Raw genomic sequence first — 26,001 nt, 5'->3', positions numbered from 1 at the left:
TTGTCTCCTGACCTGCGAGCCCAGCCTCAGCAGTGTTAGTAGTAAGTGAGGGTAGTGTTGACAGAGAGGAGGAAGTTTAATGTCAGGGAAAGAGCAGGAAGAAGTAAACCAAGGAGAGCTCTTTACTCCGGGGATTTGACCTCTTCCTTTCGACCACGCTGGCCCTGGCCTAGAGCAGTGTGGGAAAATGTCAGACTCTAGTGCACTATTCCCTGCCTCACTCACGCTCTATCTTTTCTTTTTATGATCGCTGTCTCTGTCTCTTACTCTGACTCTTTATTTCTCCATCCTCTCTAAACTGTGTGCTTTAATCTTGGTTGCTTAATGAGTGGGAAACCCTCTTCCAAACCAGAAGGGTCAAGCCATCATAACAGTGAACGTCTACCCTGCTTAAAATGTCAAAGATGGTGAATATACAACGGCTACAAACAGCGAGCGGACCCTGACCTCTGACCTCCCTATGGGGGGCTCATTAACAATAGGAGAACCCATCTGCGTAGATGAGCATATATGGGAGGGCCTTAGTGTAAGTTTCTACTACCCGCCTGACGTGACATGCTCTCCTTTATGATGCAGAGACAATTACAGCAGTAAAAAAGGAAACAAAGTTTTAAAGGAAGAGGTTACAACCTGGAGATAGATCTGGAAAACATAGAGAGCAAACTGTGTCACGTAATTAAGATAGTAAACAACAGTTTGACAATAATGTGAAGAGATAAAGAAGAAGAGACCGGCAGCTCATTAACCCTGGCCTCCACCCAACACGGACTAAACTGTAATGAAGTGGTTTGTTGCATCCTGACCGCCTCGAATTAATGCAGTGTGTGATGTATGAGCCACACGGAGATTAAAGCTGGATGATAGCCATCCGTTCAGAGGGCTCATTATAGGAGCCCCCCGTAGTACTTGAACTTTCACCTCCAGACTGAGAGAGAGAAATGAGATGCAGTAAAATGTGCCACAGTTAGATGTAATGCTTCTGATTTAAATGACAGTGCCTATGAAAGATGTTCCGCCCCTTGTAAGATATCAGGTTTTATTTTTTATTATAACGTTGAATCAAAAGGGATTTAATGTGGCCTTGACACTGATCGAGAAAAGGACATTTTAATGTAAATGAAAACAGATCTCTACAAAGTGATCTAGATTCATTACAAATATATCATACAAAAGTAATTACCCCCTTAATAGAACATCTAAATTGTCACTAGTGCAGCCATTGGTTTCAGCAGTAACATAAATCGTTAAATTGGATTGTAAGTTTAAGTTGTATTTAAGTGGATTGTAGTATAAAAACACCTGTATTTGGAACTTTTGGTGAGTCTGTATTTATAAACTGTACATATAAACCAACCCCAATAAATGAAACTTGTTATGTTCACTGTTTCACACACGAAAAATGAAAATGAATGCTCCTCCAGTACAAATTACAAACATAGTTCTTGCAATAGCTGGTTGAAGTAAGAGTCTGCTTGGAGACTATGTGCAGTCAATCCAATGTAGCATCCTGACATCCTGATCCCAATATGAGAAGACCCTGAATGTCTGATTAAATGATACTCTCCAAAGACTGAACTGGGCATAATTCCTTTTAAAAAATCTTCCCAGAGATTAATTTATAAGAAAAAGAAGCTTTAAAGTAAACTTCAGTTTCAGTTTTCTCATTGTGCCATGACAGCATAATTGTAGTCTATGGCTCAGTATTTGTTCAGTATAATATTTAAGCAATACTCTGTTTTAAGTACAACTGTTGATCTCAAATTCTAGTCCAACAACGACATGCAAAAGCCCTCAGTCATACTTACTTTTTACTTTTGAGAACATCCATAGGAATGTGTTAAACTAGTCTATGGGAAGAATGAATGAGAATACATTTAAGTTTAAATGCATATAAATTGTCCTAAATATGTTATTCGAAGTTACAGCTGTGGTTGTTATTATTGGGGCATCAAATCTCAACAGCTACAAACTCCAATTAGTATTCACAGATTTTCTAAGTAAATTTTAACGTTGCTTTCTTGCAGGGGGGGCTCAGTAATTATACTATATGACTGAGGTGCTTCACAAATTGTGGTTTTATTTTTTATGAAAACGATCACTCTGTTTAGCATTAAGTGTTTTTTAAAGGAGGCACTTAAGTGAATTGTGTCCTTATTTTGTCCGTTATTTATTTAATCAGTCATGTATGTATAATTTGAAAAATTACCTAATTGCCTTTACGTAAATATGTATTAATAATCTCTTGAGAGCAGGTGTTATGTTTCAAAATGTACCTATCTGACCTTAAAAAGAAATGACTTATTTATTATACTAGTTTAAAAAGCGAGAATATGATAAGTAATAAATAAATACTGAAGTCCCTTTGTGATATAATGGGAATTAGCTACTGGAACAGCTGTGGAACTAATAAAATCCTAATGTGCTATACATTCCTGTGGGAATTCTTTGTAACAAGCACAGCGACTGTTGCTCACATCATAAAGGCACCTCAGGGCTCAGAGACTGTTGATACAGATGGTTGAAATGATCAGACCTGCCCACATAATATGAAGCAAAAAGTGATGATACATGATACTCTCCTATGCAGCTGTTCATGCAGACAGTGTTTCAGCTGCTGAACAGCGATACACCACTGCCCCCTGCTGGACAAAGTGGTGCCTTCACCTACAGCTGAACCATCTTTGGTGAAGGTGATGCCACATCACTGAGAATAATATAGTTGGTGACAGCATATTTTCTCTAGATCCTAGCTGTATGACTCCCTGTGTTTGTCAGAAATATATTGGCTTTGTCTGCAGATTGTGTTTTTGTTTTTATCGACTAATCATACTTGATTAATTTGAGATGCCTTCTCATTGAGGACAACAAGGTTATGTATTGTTTTTTGGTAATTGGGTATTGACAACCTGAAGTTTATTTTCTACAGTTCTACACATGGTTTTACATTTGATTTTAGACTGAATGTCTTTAAACAAGTTGCTAATCAAATTTAAATGTAGTCCAAGGATTTAATTTTTCTCCACAAGAATATCTTGGCAGTGAGGAGAGGCCTTTAAAGGCCTAGTTCAACATTTTGGGGAATTACGCTTGTTTGCTTTCTTAGCAGAGATGAAGGTCAATAGGCCTCCCACTTAAGTGTGTCCCTTAAATATAAAGCTATCACTAGCAGCTAGTTAGCTTAGCACAAAGACTGGAAACAGAGAAAAACGACTAGCCTGTCTCTGTCCAAAGGTTTACAAAATCCACCTACCAGCTCCTCTAAAGCACACTAATGAACACTGGTTTGAGCCATACAAAACCAAAAGGTTTGTAGACACTCTTTTTTCACTATTTCATACACATTGTATCTGCATCAAGGCTTTAATCTAGATGTCAAACTCTTGCCCTCTTTCACCATGACACACGTTGACCAATGAGAGCTCAGTATTTCAAGGAATGATGTCATTGCTTGGCCTTCAGCTTCAAGCAGAGTGATTTACAGACCGTGAACTAATGGAAATAACTGATTGATGCCAGGGGAAGATTGATTAACTCCCTGCTTCTCTCATTTTACCCTTAAAGGGAAAAGTTATGAGGACATATTTAAAGCCTAATTATGTGTACGAGTCTCAGGGAGTGAAAGGAAAATAACATTTCCTCCTGTGTGAGGTTGTAGATCCACTTGACAAGCACAGAAAGGTTTTACTTGAGTTCTGGTCTTGTCAGTGTTTACCCTCCTAAATAAAAAACCCAATGGGAGAGAAATAGCTCAGTTAGACTGGGAAATTAATACATGTTGTTATGTAAGTATCATCAGTGACGGGAAGAAGGAGATGACCTCCATCAACCAGCTCACAGTGTTGAAGTGTAGCTGGAGAGTCTCTCAGCGTTTGGTGAAACCATTAGGCCGTCAGTGGTAAACACTGTGAATCCATTGGATTTTCCAGTCTTTTTCATCGTGGTGTTTACTTTGGTAGTGCTTTGCCTTTGGGAATGAAAACCAGAGGGTTGGGTGTCGGCTTTTATTGATAAAAATGCCTTTTGAAAGTTGATCAATCTGGCAATGGTTGAAAGTGACTAAGACAAGTGAGTATCCTGCTTTTACAGTACTTTCCTAAAGTATTTCCATTTCATCCTATTTTTATACTTCTACTCCACTATATTTCAGAGGAAAACGTTGCAATTTTACTTATTTATTTAACAGTTACAGCTACTAGTTACTTTTCAGATTAAGTTTTTACATTTAAAAAAACATGACAAGCTTATAAAATATGATGCGTTGTTAACAATTAAACCACTGGCTCCCTATCTTTTTGACCTATGAGCCTCGTTGACACTATTACTATGTGGGGCCCCTTGTCATGTCTCAGATCTTTAAGTTGTTAGCAGTTTCAACAGATAGGGGATTTACCCTCTACTTAACTTCTCTTAACCAGCTACAGCACTAAAATGCCACGCATACATTGATGCATCAGTGTTAACAATTTAATAATTTCCTGAATAATATCAAATCAGTCAAATGGGCCATTTTCTGCAAAGCGAGTACTTTAAATACTTTAAGTAAATTTTGTTGATGATACAACTGTACTTAAAATTAGAAGTTTGAATGCAGGAATTTCCATGTAATTGAGTGTTTTTACACAGTTTTAACCTGAGTACTTTTCCCCCCACTGCAATCAGGTAAATGACTACTTTACATAATCAAACAGAAGTGCACAGGCAGGCATGGTATAAGAAAATGACAAATATCACCATCAGCATGTATCATGTTTGGCGATTAAAGTGTAGAACTGACTTATAACAATTAGTAAAACGGATCGCCTCACAGTATCCAGTATGAATGTGTATTTATGGCTCAAATTATATCAGTCATGCGTGTTTTATATACTACAATGATTTATTCATTTGTCACGTTTGCTGTGCAGATATTGATGGGAAACAAAAGTGCAATAAAGGCATGAAAGCTGTTTGAATTTGTGGCCTGGAGTTGGCTGGAAGCCATTGTCACAACATCTGTTACAAGAATTAAGTGTCACAGCCGTTTAAAGGCTCCAGCTGAGGAACAGACACTGAATAAACAGTGTGTGTACCTCACACTTCACCAGTACGGTATGTGCCATTCAAGTAACATTGTCTGGTGTTTTATACTCGTTACACAAATACAGATGTACCACGTCACAGCCTATTGCCTTGTCTTTATCCAGAACTTCTCAATTAGAAAATTGAAATAGGCACCAAAAAAGCAAAAGCACGTGTCATGCAAACACAGCAGAGTTTTTCCAGTCTGAGTACACCAGGAAGCCGGTGAAGGTGCTGTCTGTCTTGGTGCTGGAGTAAAACCCATTGTACTCTGACAGAGCCATCTGGACCCACACCTGGTCACCAGGGATGAGGTGAAGCAGGGAGCCGCCTGAAAGAGATGCTGGTTTGGGCCAGTTGCCGTAGAACTGAAAATAAGAGGCCACTGTGTGTCCGTTTTTCATCAGGTCAAACTGGAGGCTGGCGCGGTAGACTGTGGCGTGAACGGCAAAGTAGTAAACCCCTGGCACTTTGCAGGTGAATTGTCCTGTCTCTGCGTTGTAGTCGCCCTGTTCATTGAGCACGACCTTGTCGAAGCGGACTACATTGCCCACAGTGATGGGTGAAGTGTGGCCCTCGGAGAGTTTGACACTGAAGGCTGATTTGGGGGCCACTGCGCACTCTCCTGACTGCCCCCTCTCCCCTTTTTCTCCTGTCTCCCCTCTGTCCCCGGTCAAGCCACGCAGTCCTGTCTCACCTGGAGGAACACAGACATGAGCATCCTGCAGACATTTATACTCACACATGAATACTAAAATACAGCACCTGGGTATCCCATGTCCCCCTTCTGTCCCTTCTCCCCTGCAGCAGCATCTCTCCCATCCCTCCCGTCTCTCCCTGGCTGACCAGGACTGCCATGAGCTCCCGGAGAGCCCGGGATACCAGGGTGCCCAGTACACAGACTGGGAGGGATCTTGTTGTCTTCTAACTGGTTGGAAAGATGGACTTGGAGGAGAAGGAGGGACTGCAACAAGGGCAACAACCCGAGTGATGTCATTGCAGTGTCACGGCTGAGGGACAAAAGAGAAATAGAGTTTAGACATGCAAAGATAAAGGACTCATTACGGTTTACAGACAAGTCTGTGGAGGAGTAACACCACAGTTTAAACTGAGCTATATACAATGGGGAAACAGCCCCTATAAACATCACAAATTAAACTTTATCTTACCACAGAAGCAGGGAGAACACATATACATGTTGAAATTGCAGCATATGTAAACACTGAAATGAGTGTTTTACAACATAATTTAAAGATTTACAGTACAATTTTCAGTTAACCCTTTTTTGTCAAACACATCATTACAAAATCACCCGTTTGGTTGCAGTTAAAGTGAATTCATCACAGGAATTTAAGGACTATTTTCTAAGGCATATCTGTTACCTAAAACTACTTTGTTTTTTTTAACAGATTCCTCACTTGGTTTAAGGGCTAAGTAAACCTGAAATAACCAAATTACATTGCTGAGTTGGAAGTTACAGACATGTATAATGCAGTGAGTGCAGAAATCCATATTGATAAACATGGATTTGGCCATGGGCATCACAAAATCTGGGGGGGTTCAATTCAGGAGGATGAAAATAAATCCCAGAGCTAAAGATTGATCATGTCTTCAAATAAAACATGAACCTTTTGGTTTCTAAACAGATGTTTCTAATAAAAAGTTTGATGAGATGCTACATACCAGACAGCCTTCTCAGAAACTACTCACCGTCACACCTAAAAGATAAAATGTCCATCCTCATATTCTGTCTCTTTCTGCCTGCTTCTGTTTGCTGTTTTGTTGACCCTGCTTGGACAGTATGAGAGCTGCCTATCCTCTATATAATCATGACGTACGTATGTGTTACAGCACCCTTGCTCACTGTTGTCATGTTGGCGTCTGTCTGACAGCAGGACAGGCGTCACACAACTATGAACTGACCTGATGAGCAGAGCAGAACAGCTGTTTAACACTACCAGCTTCATTGTGTTTATGGTTAAACTTGCTGTTTGTGGTGTGTAACAATAATGAGAACAGTCAGTGTTTTTGTCATCTATCGGGAGGTCTCGTAATTGAGTTTGATATCTTACATCCACAACAGCTGCAAAATAGGAGAAAGAGCCAGAGGGATGGAGGGAAGGAGGGAAGAGAGGGCTTTAACCATAAAGAAACTGAGAAAAAAAAGGAGGAGGGAGAGAGAGAAATGCATGTCAGCGTTCCTGGCAAAGGAGAAGAGCAGACAAGAGGACAAATACTGGAGAGTCTGAACAGCTGTCTGCCACCACTCCTCAGATTATTAGAAACATTAATGTTTTCAATAACCACGCAAATGGCAAACCCACTGTTTACAGACCACTGATATGTGGACAAAATCTACTGTACACACACTTTTGACTCAGTTTATACTGTTGGAGCAGTTTAGTTTTTATTTTTTCATGTAGATTAATAATCTGCAGTTTAGTTTTGCCAATCAACTTTCAGACTAGGTACCACATGGATTGAAATGAACTTTTACAGGCAGTCCATCAATCTGATTTCTCTGTGAAACAGAAATATTTTTTTTGGCATAAAGAGAACAGCTGATGTGCACAGATATTAGCAGTTATATTGTTATGTTCAAGGCAAAGCTGCATGTCTCTTTGCCAAATATTGACTTTAGCTGGCGGTGGAAAGTACATGTGCTCAAATACTTAAGTATAATGTTGAAGACTTGTATTTTTCGCTACTTTATACTTTTGAACCACAACATTTAAAAGAGAATCATTGTAGTTTACTCCACTACAATTATTGGACTTCTTTACTTACTTCTTACTTCACAGAACATAAAAAGGAGTTTTAAATACGATGGATTTCTTCAGAAAAAAATATCCAACAATGTACAGTATAACAGTTAAACTTGGTTCTGACTTAACCAGCTACAGCACTAAAATACTGCTTTAACCCGAATGCATCAGGAACATTAATCTATTATTCAATATGTAACCATTTATCACGGCTACAGGGCTTTTTGATACTTCAAGTGTATTTTACTGATAATACTTTCAGTTTAGTAAGATTTTGAATGCAGGACTTTTAATGTAGTATTGCTACTTTTACTTTAGTAAAGGATCTGAAGTACACAATAGAAACAAGCAGACATATCTACACAATGATGCACTTAACTTAGTTTTTACTTGTTGCTTTGAAGGAATGAAAATATGCCAGCACTTCTGTCCTCAACACTAAAGTCATCACACATTTCTCAGCTCTGCACCTTGACCAGTGTCGGTTTGTTTACCCTGTAGGTCACAGCACTTAAGAGCAGCAACTTACCAGTTGATGTAGAGTGATGTCTTTGCGAGCTGCCGCTGATGTTTGAGTGTGCCGAAGAGAACCCAGCAAAGCCGCTCCTACCAGAGCCGCTCCAACCAGAGTGTGGCTGGGAAAAAGTGAAAGGAAATGGTAATGAAATCCAATTAGAAAGTAGGGTGGGTGGGAAAGGAGGAACTGAGGGTGGAGGAGATCGAACAGGGAGGATACAATGGAAAATATTGGATGTTGATCCAGCACAAATAAGAGAGAAAGAACCAACTCTGAAACTAAATTGTGACAAAAGCTTCATGAAAGGAGGGGTTTGGGGGCAATGTTTGAGAGAGTGCCTGACAGTGTTTGGGAAATTCTCTAAGACATACCACACAGAGTTTAGAGAGGACTGTGGTCCGAAAAAGCAAATGTCCCCACAACAAACTGCAGCTGAGAATGAGCTGGCATTATCACACAAAAACACCACTGCCTAAAAAGAAAGGTGAAGCAAGATCCATACAAACATAGAGGCAAACAGATACAATCACATTTTCTTCTCTCTACTCTGGGTTGTTCTTTATCTGCCTTCAAAGATGAAGCCATTTGCTCCATCCAGATCAGGTCTTCCAGTCAGACAAGACCGACAGTATTTTCTCTTCTCCCTGTAATCCCTCAGTGACAGCCTTGAATGGATAAAACAAAAGCTCTTAATATCTTTATTGGCGAGGAAGCCAAACTCGAGCTGGTTAAATTCAGCAACTCCCTTGGATTCAAGCCAATGAAAACATGTTTTAACGGTTCTTGTGCAGCAGTGACCCCAACCGGACCAGAACTGTGCCTGCCAAAACTGAACATGGTGGAGGAGTATCTAATCTCTGTGGGAGAAGAGAAAACACAACATGAGCAGGACTGCATTTGTTGTAGGGGGCAGCAATTATGTTCAACCATGAGTCAGTTTGGCGGCAATAGGGATTGCAACATCAGGTGGCAGGTCTGTCTACCCCATTGGTCCAGACTAAAATATCTCCACTACTACTACTTGACATATTAATTGACATTTTGTACAGATGTCCCAAAGTAGACATTTTAGGTCCTTTAAATCCCCAGGCTTGATACACACAGAGATGTTTGTTTTAATTTTAAAATGGTCTTTATATGGGTTCATTTTACTAGCAGCAGCAAAAGCACATTTTATTTCAGCTTTAAAACAGCATGATCTTTTTAGAGGGACTACAGTCTTTAACCTGTCTCGCAGGGAAGGGGGACAGAGATACCCGTAGACTGAGCGTCTCCGCAGTTCCTGACCGCCCACTAGCCCCTCACCACCTCAGATCTCTTCCACATCTGAATCCCCATGTTCTCAGCCCCAGAACACTAAAGCAGCAGGTGTAGTTCAGAGTGTCCTCGGGCCAATCGCACACCTTTCCCTTGATTAGGAGATGGGCCTCAGGTGCGTTTGGAGGTGTCCTCAGTGTCAGTGCCATGCAAGCATAGAAAACAGACATTTGTTGTTCCCAGAGAATGTATTCTGACTTTGGTTATCCTTGCCTTTTCCTCTAAGTGCCACCATTACATTGACATTTGTAGTTTTGAGTGAAATATCTCTTCAACATTTGGGTGGATTTGGTACAGACATTCTTGTTCCTTTCAGAATTAATTATTCTGTTTAGGTGATCCCCAAACTTTGTAATTTAGCACCACTATTTTGTATTGGTTAAATAGCCTACCTGCAATTAACCTCAACTGCTTATTTGTGTTTAGCGCTAACTAGCCAATGTTAGCATGCCAACACACTTATTTAAAATGGTGAATATAGTAAACATTAGCCTCTGGTAAACATTAGCATGTTAGCATAATGACTTATCATTTAGCTCAAAGCACCGCTGTTCCTAAATACAGCCACACAGAGCAGCTAGTCCCATGTTTTCTTTAGTAAGTTTGGACTAAAAGAATTACAGCCACTCATTTGGCAAATAGTGACACATTCTTTGTTTAACTACGTAGTTGTTATCCACACATTTTAAAAAATGGCTTCAGTTATGGTTAAATAAAGGTGCTATTGTTGATTTCTTAAATCAACCATCAGCATACAATTACAGTTAGACTGCCACCTACTGTTTTTGTGATTGTGAGACACAAATCTGTTATATGGTCAAGGAGGCTAAAACAATTAAATTAAAACGGTGTTTTAAATTCAAGGAATACTGGTTTAACAATTATAATTTGAATAAAGTGGATTATAGTATTTATGTATGTCTAAGTATTGTGGTAAGTTTGTTGGACTGCAACACCATGTGCTGTTCAGACAGCTTGGTGCAGAATGAGGCGATATCCTATGAGATGTTACACATGGGCTTTGTAGCTACTTTGCTATCTGCAGTAGATTTGTGACCAATTATGTCAAAACTATAAAAGTGAAAATTTTAGCTTTGGTCATGGGGGAAATATTTTAGCTGGAGGGCTGGATTTGGCTCTCAGGCCAACCACTTTGTTTTGAGTTGAAATTCTACACAGTAAATCATAGTAATATTATTTCGGTCAGATGTGTTATTGACACATTGAGGCAATTAAAATTACATAATTGATTGTGAAAATGTGCATACACCCTGCAGTTTATACTAATATATTATACAAAAGTATTTTGCTGTGACATGTATTTCCCACCGAGAACAAAGAGTGAAACTGCTCTGACTAAAAACATGTGGGTCTACTTAGTGTTTTAACGTTAAAACACTGGTTTTATGGGAATGTGATGACGGGGACTGGGAGGGAGGAGGGAGGAGGAAGGGGTGTCAGCAGCTCTTTGAAACAAGAAGGGCTTCCTTTGAATTTTGAGTCACCAGGCTGTTGTGAGGAAGGCTTTCAGCAGGCTCCCGTGGAGGCAATGAGTTAAGACATGTTTTTAATTAGCAGCACCAGAATCAGCACATTCTGGGACTGCTATACTAATTTCCTGTATGAATCAATAAATTGCTGCTTGGAGGATTTACTGTTAATTTAGACCACTTGGCAAACAAACAATTTTACTTAATTTCTAGTGGGTGGTGGTAAAGTAGCTAAAGTGTGATTGGGTTAGCTTAATAAGAAGGCAGTTTCAGTCTGGGCTTAAACTCAGAAACAGCTCTACTTTTCACAGTAAATACAAAGAGATGCAGGGACTGCCTTAAAACTCACAAAGCTGTAAACAGATATTATGTGTCTTAAAAAAACACTATAGTGGGATAATGCACTTATTTCCCACAATAACCTGTTCTGAACATTAAAACATCTCATTAATGTGCCCACAAATAACTGACTCTGCTGATTAAATGAGTTTAATATATGATATAAAATGCCACAAAAGGTAAAAATCACAAATACATTAAATGTGACTAGAAGCAAGTCTGTACTTATTAAGTTTAACCGATCTGATGTCATAACATAAATAAATAAATTGATAATATTAAAACACAAGAGCTTGTTTTGCAAAACATTTGTGGTTACAAATGTCCATTAAGTAGCTGCTCTTGCGCTTTCGGTCATAAAACACGATCTTCATTAGCCAATGCAGTTTCCATTGTGAAAGCACTTTGACAACTTCTAATCCATGTTGCCTTAAAAGCATCTGCTGATGAAGAGTATGTAATATGACCAAAACCTCCAGAAGAAGAGCACCGGCATATCATAGGCAACGTATTTCTCGTAGTGAGAATGTTTTAACCACTGGTAAGTTCCTCTAAGGGCCAATAAGAGTTTTATATCAGTAGTGAACGAGGCAAGAGACAAAAAAGAGTAAAGGAGACATGTTTATTATTTAAACTATCACTTAAATAAAAAAGTGCATAGAAAATAAACATGATTAGAAACTTTTCTTTTTACACTTATGTACAACTTTGTTTCCTAATTATACATTCAACCAAGTAGTTTGTGGTTTATTTTCACTGTGGTGGTTTTCCTTCATTTTACTTGATGTGTACTGAAAGAACACTGTTAAATATGACTGTGGAACTCATGAATACCGTTATTACAGAGAGCAGGAGGAATATTGATAAGACAAAGGTATATTCAAGGCATAAGAAACAAGCCTGTTCATGATCCATGATTGCTCTTTGTTGCACGTCCTACCATCCTCTCCCTCTGTGACACCACATCCCATCCTAGGCTGATAACTTCAATACACAAGAAACAATTAGAAAATTACAAATACATGTAACGTACTCGTCAGACCTCTTTCAAACCTTAACTTGTAAAAGAACAATTCAGGGTGGATGTTGCCCAAAATAAATAAATTAAATGTTTTCAACATCAGCGTTATCGCAGCATTATGACTTTCTATAAAAAAACAAACAGTACATGATAAGTACAACAAAAGCTTCGGAGGAGAGAAAGGTGGTCATGGAGACATGAGAGATTTTCCAAACTGGAAAATCGCCATTTTGGTGGGATCTTTAAAACTCCTGGTCAGTCTCCACAAACCAAACTCTTAATTTATACCACATCAAGTAAGCAGTCTAAAAACGTCCCTGTTAAAACATACATAGAAAAAAAAACAGAAAAACATTCACTACAACAACTGGGGAGGGGAGGGGGGAGGGGGGGGGGGATGAGGACAAAATGGCTGACCTCAAAAAGTTTACAACCACATTAATACAGTTACATTTGTCATCACATAAAAAACGTTCCTTTCAAGAAAGAAAATGAAAAGAAAAACTGCAGTGTTCCCTGCCGACAAAGGAACACTCACAGGCACAGCAAAATTGGTACTGGATATCAATATACAAAAGAATGATGCACGTTAGTTTCATCTGATAGTACTGTAACACAAAACCATTATAGAGTACATTGAAACATTGCTATTAACCATTATAAATCTGCTGTTTTGCTACTGTAACTAAGTTTGTCTGTCCATTCCATATATTGTATAGATACTAAAGCACAAGAAATTACTATGCATGTTTCCGTATAATATTGTTATGTATTTATACTATAATTACAGATAATGACGGAGAAGGGCCACTGCTGTGGCGTGGTAAAATGAAGTCCAAAGAAACAACAGAGACCATATCCTTATTGTATATACGCCGTTAAACAGTGAAATAAATGACTTATTGTTCACTGTAAATTCAAAATGAGATCTTGAGAAGTGAGAGCCGGAGACAGAGCCCTTGGCATCAGGATACGTGTTATCACCGATGCTAGTGTAAAGTGTGGAGCTAACCCAGCAAGAACCTGTTGTCCTACAGACAGAAATGCCACTGCCGTTCACACTTCAGTATTATTCCCAGTGCTGAAATTAAACTGCTGCTGCCCAGTTTGAGGTCATGTCTACATATCGTCCATATCTACCAGGGTTGTTGTCGACACAACTGAAAACAAATGTAGCTGACAAAGTATCAACATCATCTCAAGTCTGGTGACGTGGAGGAGGAATATACATTCATTTTTGACCTTAGCAGCTGAAGCCAGCAAGCCCAATGTAGGTGCAGCTGTACAACCCTGAGGCTGGCATGTCAGGCAGGGGTTGGGGGGGGCGGCCAAGATCAGCTCTTGTGCCTAAATGGAAAAGCACAGCCCAGGTTTGTACACACTGCGCCTTCAGGAAGGAAAGGGCTGCTGGTGTGGTCCCTGCCTTCACTTAGTTGCAAGAAAAAGAGTCAAGTGCACTTTGCTAGAGTCTCAAATGCCACTTTTCAGAAGTTATTAAGACCAATCCAAGATGATCAAACTCAGTTATTATATCAGGGCCTGATGCACAAACTCAAAGTATTCTCAGTGACTATCTGTACTTCAGCATTGGGGTTGCATTGTCTGTCTGGAGAAAGAGTTTTCCTATGTTTATTCAGTGCCTGTGTCACAGCTAAAGTGCAAACAATGTGTGGGTCAAATTTCTGTTTCAGTTCACAACAAGGAGCAGTGTGGGAGTAACTGCCGTTATGTGATAACGAAGTCAGCATGAATGGTGGACCACAATAAATTAATTAAAAAGGGACAAAAACAAAGTCGCATAGTATAACTAGTCAATCTAAACTGTCTAACCAAATATTCGGTTGAGAACATGAAGGCTTGTAAGAGAGAATAGGCATGCTCATTTACAACTAAGGCAAACCACAAGGAGACTAAATGAAAGAATTAAAAGTGATTTCTAGATGCTAGTGAACACTTATGAGTGGTCACCAGGATGAAGTGGTTTCTTTAATAAACAAATTGAGTATAATGAATGCTGTTGGTAGCATTAAAATAAAGGCACCTCTTTATTTTAAGTCTGCAGAGTAACAAAATAGTTCAATGGGACTCTTGTTGGATTTTACACATGTGCCAATTGGCTGTAAGCCTGTCGGCCCATAATTGACAAAAAAGAAAAAAGAAAAAACGACTTATTTTGATAAGACTGCCTGGGAGCAGTCTGTAAGCGGACTTGATTCTTGGTGTGATGTGGTATGGAGACAATAAGGCTGGAGAGAGGAGATATCTGCTATGGATCAACAATTTTAACTCCCTCAAGTGCATAATAATAGTTCAAAAATGACTACCATACTGCCGGCTAGAACTGGAACAAAAAAAAACGTCCGCTCTGACCGAACGGCCCGGGATAGATAAAAGAGCTACTGGTGGACTGAACTCAACGGGACCAAGCCACAGACCAGTGTCAGTCTTTGGAATAAAAAAACAGAAACATTCAGGCTACAAATTAAAAAAAAACATTACAACCAAAAACAACTTTGACAAGGCAGCGGAATACAAAACATAGAGACCGAGCATTAGTGTTTGTAAACCTCTATTTCCTACAAAAATGGCAATAAAATAAATACGATTTTTAAAAAATATAAATACCATCATTAAGTGCTATTCACTAGTGAGTGCTTTTTAAGTTTTTTTTTGTAGAAAAATATACATTATTTACATTTGTTTTGAAAAGCAAGCATGATATTTCCCTGTCCATAATAAAAAAAGACAAGATAACGGACAAGACTTTAAAAGACTTAAAACAAATAAAAAAGAAAACATTTTCTATAGTAATAGTTATCACAACAAGCCAAGAAGAAAACAAGCTGAGTGAAAATTCAATTCAAGGGTGTGATTTTTGGTTCTCTCTGCTGCTGTAATTTGGAACGTGATTTAAAAGTCTGAGCTTATATAATGACCAAAAACAAGTTAGATCAGAACAACAGCATGCACGTGTCTGTATGTTTCTGTAAGATCCACAGCAGCTTCTGGATCACAGCTCTAAAAATCAATTATAAATACAGTATGTCTACTAAAGCACATCAGCAGGGTTCTCCAGTCCCTTGGCTGTCAGTCCACCAGAATCTCTAGCTGCCTCGCTCTGTCAGGCCAGAGGCTTAATCCCATCAATAACATGTCTACATAGCTACCAAGCTGTCAGACTAAAAAGTCAATTGAAGTACAACGGATGGTATCGAACTCACACATCACCCTTTACACAAACCGCCAAAAATAACCTTTTGCTTTTTTAACAAATCTATATTTCTTCCCCTTTTCTTTTTCTCTCTTCATTTGTGTGGCCAATGCTCCCCCTAGTGTTTCCACCTGTACATCTGCTTGTACACAAGCAGCTCCTATCTACAGTGTTTAAAATACACATATATAAGCTTTTTAAAAAAAGTCCGGTTAGGGGAAGGCTCCAGTAAATCACAACGGCTCTGAAGGCATCAGGGCACATTCAGACAGGGAGATGTGCATCAATAACAGCTGACACTGAGCTTAAAAAAAAAAAGAAAAAAAAAGAAAAGAAATTCTAACAAGTTTCTAATTGTTCTTACTCGTAAAATTATTGTTCCAACTCCTTTAAACAAATTGCACTTTGGTGTAAAATCGAACCAAGTTCTTTAAAATTTTGTATTTTTTTCTATGTTCAAATCTCAGCATAAGTGGACCATAACATATTTCTAGAAAATTAAGGAGGATGGGCCAATGCAAAAAAAGACAAAGGGGTAACTTTATCATCCAAATGTAAATTAAAGTGAATATTGCAATGCTGTAAAGGCTCAAACCTTTTTCATACCTCACCGCTGAAGGTGACACTTTCCGTATCAAATGTAAATGAGACAAAAGGAGGCACAATATGCTGGAATTTCTACAAGTGGCCCCTCCTCCAAAATGACCCTTCTTGTATGTACAGCACGACCCACGATCGCTGCCTCTGCTGTGTACTGCCAACACCAGCAGCAGAAACACTGACAGAGTTCGTGCCCTGTTTGCAGCTGTCATACGCGGACCGGACCCAGGACGCCAGTGCCACTGCAAACCCCCAGCAGGGGGGGGGGGACTTCAGAACATCGTGGCACTGCTGCTCAACATCCTTGCGGTCCTCTTTAAAATTGTTTAAACATCAGTTGAGGAACTTGCGACACTTCTTTGCGCCGCAGTTGCAGGGCAGCTTGTTGCTGGCATCCTCAATAGGGAACTTGTAGTCGTAGGTGAGCTCCTCTCCACAGTAGATGCGCCGCGAGGCGAAGATGACAATGTGCTTCTGGCCGTCCACAGTGATGACCCGAGAGTAGCAGTTGGGCTCACAAGAGTGGTTAATGAAGCGGGCGGCGTTGCCATGCACTGTGGCGTCTACCACCTCGTAGTCATCGATACGAAACATGTAACAGCCGACCCCCTTCGAAGAAAGAAAAGACCAAGGTTTTATGCTTTATGTATGTTGTTATGCTCCAGATACGTTTTGAGTCGAGTAAATCAAACTAATACATTTTAAACTCAAAGTTCATTCCCAAGTAATCACCTTTCCATCGTAATATTTCTCCCGTTTGTCAGTGAGCACAGACCGAATGACGTTTCCAGAGTATTCAATGACCATTTCCCCTGCATCAATGGTTTTCTTGCAGAACAGACCTCTGCCATGAATGGGAGACCTGCAGAAGAATACAGTTTTTAGAAGTAATCACAGTAATGGCTTAAGCCTGCGTATCTAGATGTTGATTTGAACCCCTTTTTGTTAAGGCCATATGCCTTTTATATACCTTCAATTTGATCAAGACTTCCCTTTAAGTTGTTGAGCTAAAAATGTACAAATAATCTTGACAAACAATTAATTGTCGTGATGAATAGGAATGCAAGTGATTTAACTTCATCATGGACAACCACAACAGTCAACATTATAAATGACCAAGGTAAAACTGTGAGTGAGCAATTAATCCAACGACAAATATAACAAACACGTCTTGTGCAACATTTGATCAACCTAAATGATTTAACGACAGTACCACTGATCTAACCTGTAGACTCCAACAGTTTCCTTAGAGGTGGCCTTGAGCTGTTTGAATCTCACAGCCAGTGGTAGCTCCACGGAAGCACGCCTGCAACAACAGCATGAAAAAGAGATGTTATTTTCGGAGACTATTTTGACACGATTAGACTACAGATAAGATGATCCATCATTGATCCCTACTGGGAAATTCAGGTGTTGCAGCAGCACATAGACACATTGTATTTACCCTGAAAAACTAACAAGGATTTTGTGTGTTGAAACTGACCTGGCAGTCCTGAGCTGCCCTTCGTCATCATCGTCTTCTTGCGGCTTGTACTCAGGAGGCTGGCGGTGTTTTGAGGCCAAGAAATTGAACATGTCAAATACAGACCTCCTGAAGTTAGACAGCAGACAGAAACACAAACACACAAGATTACAGTTAGATCAAAAACAATTTTCAGAGAAATAAGGAGTATTAAAGTTAGAAAGAAAGTTCTTGGTTGACATATTGTCTAATGAATCATTATCCAAAAACACAGTTGTCTTTGGATGGTGCTCATATTTCATGTATTGTTTATGAAAAGTGTGTACAATACACAGTATTTATTTAGTGTACTGAATGAAATCCTATGTTGCCGGTTAGCATGTTGTGAGTAAAAATGGGTAAAAAAATAAAATAAAAATAATAATCTAATTACTTCTTGTGGCTTTGAGTACAAATAGCAATGCAGATTAAGACTAGTCAATTTCCTAGGCAGATATTGATTTGGAAATATATTGGATGGAAGCAAAGTCAAAGCACTGTCCCAAGTCAATATCTGCCTAGGAAATTGTCTAGTATTAATAAGCATTGCTATTTTATTTCAACAGACGTGTTCCTTTAAAGTGTAAAATCACCATTCAACATGGTCTCAGTGCACTTTACAATCAAAGAAACACAGATATAACGGAAAGCAACAAAATGATTAAAACACCATTAAAGCAGTAATGATAAACAATACAAAACCAGCAACATAAGAGAATAAGTGAAAAAGCTTGTTTGTGCAGAACGCAGAAAGGATGGTGTGTTATGGTTGGTTAGTATAATGAGTAGAGTTGGGTTTTCAATCTAGATTTAAAAATGTCAACTGAGTGAGCTTCTTTAACACGTAATGGGAGGCCATTTTAAAGATGAGGGGTACAGTAGGAGAATGTGTGTGTGTGTGTGTGTGTGTGTGTGTGTGTGGGTGTGTGTCATCGTAACCTGTGGGATATCTCTGCACGAGCCGACCCGTGGGGGTTGATGGGAGGTTCATCGATTTCCTCTGGTTTATGGAAGCGGAAACGGTAGCTCCGACAATGTCTGGAGCCGTAAAGCTGCTCGAGCAGGAAGACCACTGCCTCGTGGACGACTCCCAGCATCCTCAATCCATTCACACCTGGGAGGAGCAAGAAATAGAAAATTAAAATTAAAAAAATGTGTCCACAATTGATTTTCTATATACAACCACATCATATTTGTTTTGTGATGTAGTCAGAGTGATGCCTCACCTTCAAAGGAGAGCTCCTTGAGTCGTGCATTGGAGCGTGCTTCTTGCACCTTATCAGTCAGGGATTTCCAAGCTTCTGTAAAGGGACAGGCAGTTAGGACAGAACGGCTCACTGGTTCAATGGTTCAAACACAGCAACAGCCCTTATTCTAATCTTTTGTTTCAACTTTATGTGAGCGCATGTAGAGTATATATGTGAAACCACCTTCGATACTCTCACAGCGAATGTGGAAGCCGTCCTCGCTGCGGATTTCAAAGATGATGCCCTTCTTGGGTTTACTATCAAGGCCGGTATCCCTGCTGTTGCCGTCTTGGTCGGGTGGGGAAGCCACAGGAAGAGACCCTGCTCCCCCTGCAGATGATTTGTCTTTCCCCACTACTTTCCCCGGTAACACAGGACCATCAGATGTCTTCTTTTTACCAAGCACACTGAAAAAGATTTGAGCCAAGCATTGAAACACTTTTTTTATATATTCAGTATGAAAATGGGAAGCTAGCATGGATGAGCCCATACCTCTTGTTGGCTGCCTTGTCTGCGGGCTTGCCCGTATCCATGGGTTCAGGGGAGTTCAGCTCTCTGGAACTGCTCGCAAAGAAGAGAGGTTCAAAATGAGAATATATTTTATGCAAAGTACTTTAGTGAACAATTGGAAGTTAAAGATTCAGTTAAGGTAAAATTCCATTCCATTTTTGCATTCACAAGTAATCTCATCGTAATGACAATACCATGGAATGGTGACGCGTACACATCTGAGATTAAGACTAGACTAGAGGACCACAGCATGAAGATTGTTTCTGTTCTTTGAATGTTATGAAGAAATAAAAAAAAATGATTATTGCATTTATGTGTGCAATTAGGAATAAACCGAAATCACGATAAATCTCAAGCAGCCAAAACAATAACTGTCTCACCTTTGGTTTGAGTGATGTCGTCCTGCAGGGTTGCTCAGATGCTCCTCTGCCTGAGAGGCCTTGAGCTTCTTCACACTGGTTATATCTGAACTCTGCCTGCTCCTCTTTGTTTTCGGTTTGCGTTTTTCAGCTCCTAAAGTGGTGGAGTTAGGGGGCCTTTGTTGTGATGATCTGGAGATGGGAATTGTTCTCCTGCTCTGGGAGTGTGCAGAAGTTTGTGTCTGACTGAACACTCCAACAACACGTCCCTTGGCAGGGCTTAGAGAGGTGGCTAAAGTAACAGTGGTGTTTGGACTGGAGTCCATGGTCTGGGCTCTGTTTATAGGTTGAGACTGGTGCTGTAAGTGGACATTACTAACTTCAGTCTCTCCTTGCTGGTTGACAGCCATGCTAAAAGTCTGTTGGGAGGGCAGGACACAGATGCTGCTGGCTATAGATGTCTGCACTGAGGAGCCGAGCTGTGACATCAGAGGAGCTCCTGCTGATTGAAGGACCATTGGCTGATCTGACAGGCCCAGGCCATGTGGACTTGCTTTAAACAGGAGGTTGCTAATTGGCCCTGTGATCTCAGCAGAGCTGAGGACAGGCGTGGAGAGGGAGACTGATCCTGGTGCAAGAAGGCCAGCAGCACCACTAGGGGGCACAGACACAACATTCAGCACTGACTGACTGGGGTTGAGACCAGAGACTGTGCAAGGTATTAGGTGAGTGGAGGAATCATGGCCTAGGATACCAGGCTGGGCAGTACCGGGAATCCTCTGCTGAAGGAGGGCAGAGGGATCCAAATACATAACCCCACCCGATTTTGGTCTCTTGATAATATTTGGGACCTTGCGCTGAGAAGTAGAAAGGGTGCTTAACTGACCAGGGATGCTAGCAGTAATCTGAGGGGAAGACAGGTTAATGAGGGTCATGTTGGGAGGGCCCATCTCAGACGGGGCCAAAGTAGGCTGGCTACGGGAGCGGGCAAGCTTTTTGCTTTTTCTCGGCTGAAGACGGGAGATAGGCCTCTTCTTGCCGTGAGCAGAGGCGAGTACAGTCGGGGAAGAAGTGAGGGAGGAGGGACTGGACACTATGGCAACACTGTGACCCAGCTCGTGCGGCCGACCAGCCTCTGATACCAGAATCTGGGACTGGTCGTGGGGCAACCCTATGAGAAGCCCTGAGGTGGTGCTGGGGATTCCCGTCTGGAAGCCCGTCTGTGTGGCTCCTGTAAAGGTGTGAATCTGGGAGGGGTGAGGCATGGTGCCCAGGACTTTGCCACCAGCAGGAAATATTGGCTGGGCTGTGGATAAAGCAGTATTTAACCCTGTGGTGAGTGTCATGGAGCTCAGCACTGCTGAAGAGCTAGTGTCAATTACTCCTGTGGCACTAATTTTTTGGGCGACACCATTAGGGACGGTCTGAAGAACGTAGAGAGGCTGGAACTGCTGATTGACCACGATAAGCTTGTCAGGGCCTGGTTTGATGACTGTTGGGCTGGAAACCTGAGCCTGGGATGGTCCTGGGCCAGGAACGGGACTGGGGCTGCCTGCAGCTGCAGCTGATGCTGGGAGGTACTTCTGACCCTGAAGAGGCAGGGAGGGTGAACTTGGCAAACCAGGGGTACCAGAACTCCTGGGAACATCCTGGTTACCTGGAGGTTCAACTACCTGGCCAATGGCAGGGCTGGAAATAAACTGCTCAGGAGTCATGTGACCCTCTGTGACCTGTGTGTTTCTGTTGGTAGCATCATGCTGATTCTCCGATGGTGACACACTCGGCCCTGATCTTTTCTTGTCCCCACTCTTTTCTCCACGGATTGACTCGGGGTCAGAAGTCAAGCCCAGCATGGTGCGCTCTGAGGTATCGGAGATAAGACTCCCAGCAGTGTGGTTCTGACTGGTGTTGACAGAAGGGCTGCGTGTGGTCAGGACAGAGAGGTCAGAAGGCAGCTCCAAAGGAAGATATGGCTCTTCTACAGATATAGAGCTATTCACACTACTCTCCACCACACCTCCACTCTCAGCACTCGGCAACTGCTGGGAAAAGTCATCAAACAGAATGTCTTTGGGGCGGTTGACATCCACTCCAACGTAGCCCTCGTCCAGGAGCAACTCTGAGGAGGACGGCTCAGACTGCTGACCCAGGGCCTGCATTGACATGGAAGGTGTGTTGAGGACAAACTCCATGATATCTGATGGCAAAATGTTACCGCAGTCATCACTGTTGTTGTTGTCAGAGTCTGATTTAAGCAGGTCAGTGCTGAGGGACAGTTGGGCCTCGAGAGGATCCTGACCCTGACTCTGCGGCTGGGACTTGACCCCGCCTCCTAGAGGAAGACAGTTTTCTTTCTGGTTCTTTCTGCCTTCTCGCGTGTTCCCGCTGACAGCTCCACCGCTGTTGTCAGCCTCCTTGGTAGAGTCATGGGAATCAGGTTTCTCAGTGTGCCTTTCTCTGCCCCTTCTCTTAGGAATGCTCTTATGTGGTGTGGAAGAAGAGGTCGCTGTAGTGGTGGTGGTGGTGCTGGTAGTGCAGATGCTGGTATCGCTCTCTGAGCCATCATCAATGCCATCGAGCTGGCCAATATGCTGCTTGCCTAGGGTCCTGTCAAACACAGCAAAGACAATATGTCAGAATATTAGAGAAAACTAATTTCTAGCAGCAACAAAAAATTCTAGACAATTATCAAAATATAGTGTGTACTTACAGAGCACTCAGCATGTCCTCTTCAGCTTTTCCTTGAGCCCTCTGCTGTTGCTGCTCCTCGTCTTTTAAAAAGCGCTGAAGCTGAGATCCCCTTCCCAGACACTGATCTATCCCTTCTATAGATGGTAGGCCCTCACTAGGGTTAATTATTGTTCGAGTGAAGTTGTAGTAGTAAGGGTCTTTACCCCTCTGTTTCATGCCACTCTCTTCATCATCTCCACTGTCCCCTGACGAAGAAGAGGTGCTCATATCATCTGCTCCATCCACCTGCCCCTCAGCTGACTTCTTGCGACCACCAGTCCTCCTCTTAACCACGGACCCAGCTCCGTCCCCGCTGCCGTAGAAGGGAAGGTCCTCTTCGCCGTACGAGCGAACCCCGTAGAAAGGCGTGAGGCCAAAAAACATGTTGGAGCGTGCGCGGGCACTGCGCCGAGGGTAGCGACGCTTGGCTGACCCTGACCCATCACTGTCATCCTCGTGATGTTTATCTTCCATGCCTCTGTCGTGGTCATCTTCTGGGCCATCACGTTCATCCTCTGTGCCTTGAGTGAGGAGGCTGTGGTGGTCCCGGAGCTCACTGCGTATGTGCTCCTTGCGCAAATCGTCGTCTTCTGTCTGAGTTTGGGTGTCAGATTCAGAACTTTCACTGCTGCTGGCAGAGGGTGAGGAGATGAGAGCGGAGCGGGCAGAGCGACGGGTCCCCTGGGCAGCAGGAGAGACAGTGGAGGTAGTGGTTGTGGGACAGGAGGAAGAAATACCACCAACAGCGCTGGTCCCATTAGGGTCCGTCTTGATATCCGTCTTCAGTGGCGTTACGGTAGGGGGTTTAACTGATCTCTTTTTTTCTCTCAAGGACAACGACAGCTGGTTAGTTGTTGGTTTGGTGTGAGACTGGGAAGAAGTCTTCACTCCTTTTTCTGGAGCTAAACCACCCTGCTGCAGCTGCTGTGAGCTGTCCAGACTGGAGCTGTTCTTCCTCTCAGGACAGGAGTAATTTTCTCTGCTCTTTGACGATGACCTGTCCCCTGCCTGGTTCTCAGGCTTCTCCCCCTGAGCCTTCCCATGGGCTTTGGTGCTGTTTCCAAGCACTGGAACTTTGCTGTTGCTGCTGTTGTGAGAGCTGGGGTTTGTAGCATGTGCATTGGTGCTTCCAGTAGCCTTATTATTATTGTTGAGAAGAGGAATTCTGTTGTTGCTGTTGCTGTTTTGGAGAGTCTTTTCTCTTTCACAGTCTTTGGACACCTCTCTGTTGCCTGCTGTCTTAACTTTGGGTTGTTTGTCTTTGGCAGCTGAGGCTGCAGCTGGGGAGGCCAGGTGCATGGAGCCTCGCTTGACAACTTCATCTTCTGCTGGTGTCCTTGACGCCCACACAGGCTTCATAGCTGCTGCTGTGGCTGGACCTGATGAGTAATCGTTTGATTTCCGTGAATTGGACTTCTGAAATGAAGACTGTGGGGAGCCAGATTTCGCAACAACAGAATCCTTATGGAATGAAGCCGGCATTACATTTCCAGTGCCACAACTACTCTCCTTCCCTGAGCTGGGCTTGTCCTTAGACTGGGCGATGGAAGAAGTTGGGGTGGCCCGGTGACGAGGCAACAAACTTGCAGAAACATCCTGGTCTTTACCTCCATGTTTCCCTTGCTTGTCAGTCTGCTTGGTGCTTCCACCTCTCTGCTGACCAGCGAGAACAGCAGTGCCCACAGGAGGGGAGGACTGGCCAGAGCCTGCAGGTGCCGGTCTGGGGCTCTTACTCTCACCTCCAGCCTGTTTGGACTGACTGCCAGAGTTACTATCTTTCCCTGAGCCAGAGTCTTTGTTTTTCTCTGTGCTTCTATAACTGGAATCTCTAGAGGCAGGTCGACCCTTGTCAGAGTCTCTGCTAGACGGTCTGTCTTTACCTTGGCCTGAGTCTTTTCCTGTTTCCCTGCTGTGTTGTCTATGCTTCTCAGAGTCCCTTAGACCTGCATCTCTACTGAGAGACCTAGCTTTTTCCTTATCCTTATAGCTGGGATCTCTGGAGGATGATTTGTTTTTCTGATCAGTTTCTCTATTGCTTGAATCTCTGCTTGCTTGTCTCCTCTTCTCAGAGTCTCTGTTTACTTGTCTTCCCTTTTCTGAATCTCTTAAGGGATCTCTACTGGGAGGTCGTCCCCTCTCAGAATCTTTCAGACCTGAGTCTTTACTCAACAGCCTTCTCTTTTCTGGCTCTTTGACTGGTGTTCCACCCTTGTCGGAGTCTTTTTGCCCAAGTTCTCTGAATGACCTATTCTTATCAGAATCCTTAGAAGCTTGGTCTTGACTTGACACCTTCCCTTTGTCTGCATCTCTCAACCCGTGATCTCTGGATGGTTGCTGTCTGTTTCTGTCTGTGGAGAACAGTCTACCTCTTTCATCATCTCGCTGGACTGGACTCTTTGCTGAGTCTTTGCTGAGGTGTTTGGACTTTTCGGGGTCTCTGGCAGGGGAGGGAATGAGGGGAGGTGGTGATGTAAGGGGTCTTGACACAATCTGAAGTGGGAAGGTCACCCCTCTCTGTCTGTTGAGCTGGTGTGGAGGAGGAGAGAGAGAAGGGGAGCTGTGGCGACGTGAGTCAATATTCCGCATGCTGGGGGTCACCATGGAGTCTCCTACTGTCACAATCTCATGACTTTGAGGATGCGAGGTACCTCCTACAAAATAAAAGAAATTGAAATTGAAATAAAGAGTTATCAAAATTAATTTCTACAAAGAAATATCCAAATTATTTCAAATAAATTGTTCTATAACAAAAGAAAACATGAATGCATATTAATACCTGGAGAGGGCATGGGCCTGGGCCCTAGTAAGCGCTGACAAGGGGGGTAGCTGGGGTGTCGATTCCTGGTGTAAACCCTGAGCTTGGGCGTGTTGGTGGGGGAAAGGGTGTCAGAGCGCCTTGGGGATTCAAATGGATCTGGAAAGTCTAGGTATGTAATTGACACAAAACACAGTTTAGTTTCACACATTATAGTCCCAAATATGGTACCAAAACGTGAACTATGTTAAGTCACTATAGTCTGTAGTTTACCTGCTATGGGAGGTGGGCTGTGTGCTATAGTGCGATTCTCCTCAGGAGCCATCATGTTTTTCAGATCAGACTCTACCACTGGAGGGTGACAAACTAGGATCCTACAAGTGTACACACAGCGCTTACGAGCATCCAAAGTACTCCAGTACACCCTTGAACACCTTGGAGAGAAGAGAATTTATTTAGTTCCTCTATCTTGCAGATATACTTTGATTAAATAGGGAATAATAATGGTAGCACTATAATAGCTAAAGAAGACTTTCAGATTACAAAAAGGGTAAAAAAAGAAAAGAAAAAGTAAAAAGAAA

General features: G+C 42.0%; 2 protein-coding genes and 1 long non-coding RNA gene across 9 annotated transcripts in view; all 3 read right to left on the bottom strand.

The window, feature by feature from the left end:
- Positions 1-606: 606 nt before the first annotated feature.
- Positions 607-10,549, bottom strand: LOC116671733 (uncharacterized). The gene is made up of 3 exons (XR_004327340.1): positions 10,537-10,549; positions 6,417-6,422; positions 607-2,746 (listed from the first exon to the last, which is right to left on the bottom strand). It is a non-coding gene; the product is annotated as an uncharacterized LOC116671733 (long non-coding RNA).
- Positions 3,988-8,623, bottom strand: c1qtnf5 (C1q and TNF related 5). The gene is made up of 3 exons (XM_032503180.1): positions 8,353-8,623; positions 5,824-6,068; positions 3,988-5,755 (listed from the first exon to the last, which is right to left on the bottom strand). Exons 2-3 carry the CDS (start codon positions 6,053-6,055, stop codon positions 5,235-5,237), a joined length of 753 nt encoding a protein of 250 aa, XP_032359071.1. The 5' UTR covers positions 6,056-6,068; positions 8,353-8,623; the 3' UTR covers positions 3,988-5,234.
- Positions 10,550-10,763: 214 nt separating the features above from the next.
- Positions 10,764-26,001, bottom strand: part of kmt2a (lysine (K)-specific methyltransferase 2A) — a 45,080-nt gene continuing 29,842 nt past the window's right edge. For 6 of the 7 annotated variants that reach the window (XM_032503110.1, XM_032503134.1, XM_032503127.1 and 3 more), the window contains exons 23-34: positions 25,694-25,854; positions 25,442-25,588; positions 22,646-25,316; positions 19,957-22,542; positions 19,559-19,627; positions 19,250-19,473; positions 19,046-19,120; positions 18,759-18,933; positions 17,802-17,909; positions 17,544-17,624; positions 17,051-17,180; positions 12,243-16,927 (exon numbers count right to left, since the gene is read on the bottom strand). In XM_032503110.1, coding sequence (XP_032359001.1) covers positions 16,652-16,927; positions 17,051-17,180; positions 17,544-17,624; positions 17,802-17,909; positions 18,759-18,933; positions 19,046-19,120; positions 19,250-19,473; positions 19,559-19,627; positions 19,957-22,542; positions 22,646-25,316; positions 25,442-25,588; positions 25,694-25,854 — 6,703 coding nt within the window. In that variant the 3' untranslated portion in view covers positions 12,243-16,651. Of the gene's footprint in view, positions 10,776-12,242; positions 16,928-17,050; positions 17,181-17,543; positions 17,625-17,801; positions 17,910-18,758; positions 18,934-19,045; positions 19,121-19,249; positions 19,474-19,558; positions 19,628-19,956; positions 22,543-22,645; positions 25,317-25,441; positions 25,589-25,693; positions 25,855-26,001 lie in introns of those variants that run through there. The other variant, XM_032503119.1, reaches the window with a different exon arrangement.

This window comes from Etheostoma spectabile, chromosome 3 (assembly GCF_008692095.1).
Source record: "Etheostoma spectabile isolate EspeVRDwgs_2016 chromosome 3, UIUC_Espe_1.0, whole genome shotgun sequence".
Classification (NCBI taxonomy): Eukaryota; Metazoa; Chordata; class Actinopteri; order Perciformes; family Percidae; genus Etheostoma; species Etheostoma spectabile.
The sequence above is the reverse complement of the archived record's forward strand: the minus strand, read 5'-3'. Positions and strand labels throughout refer to the sequence as shown.

Bases quoted from the DNA above. Each gene is read 5' to 3' on its own strand.
- c1qtnf5 (XM_032503180.1), bottom strand. From the start codon at position 6,055: ATGACATCACTCGGGTTGTTGCCCTTGTTGCAGTCCCTCCTTCTCCTC. The intron at 5,756-5,823 runs GTGCTGTATTTT...GTGTTCCTCCAG, and splicing joins GGGGGACATGGGATACCCAG to GTGAGACAGGACTGCGTGGC.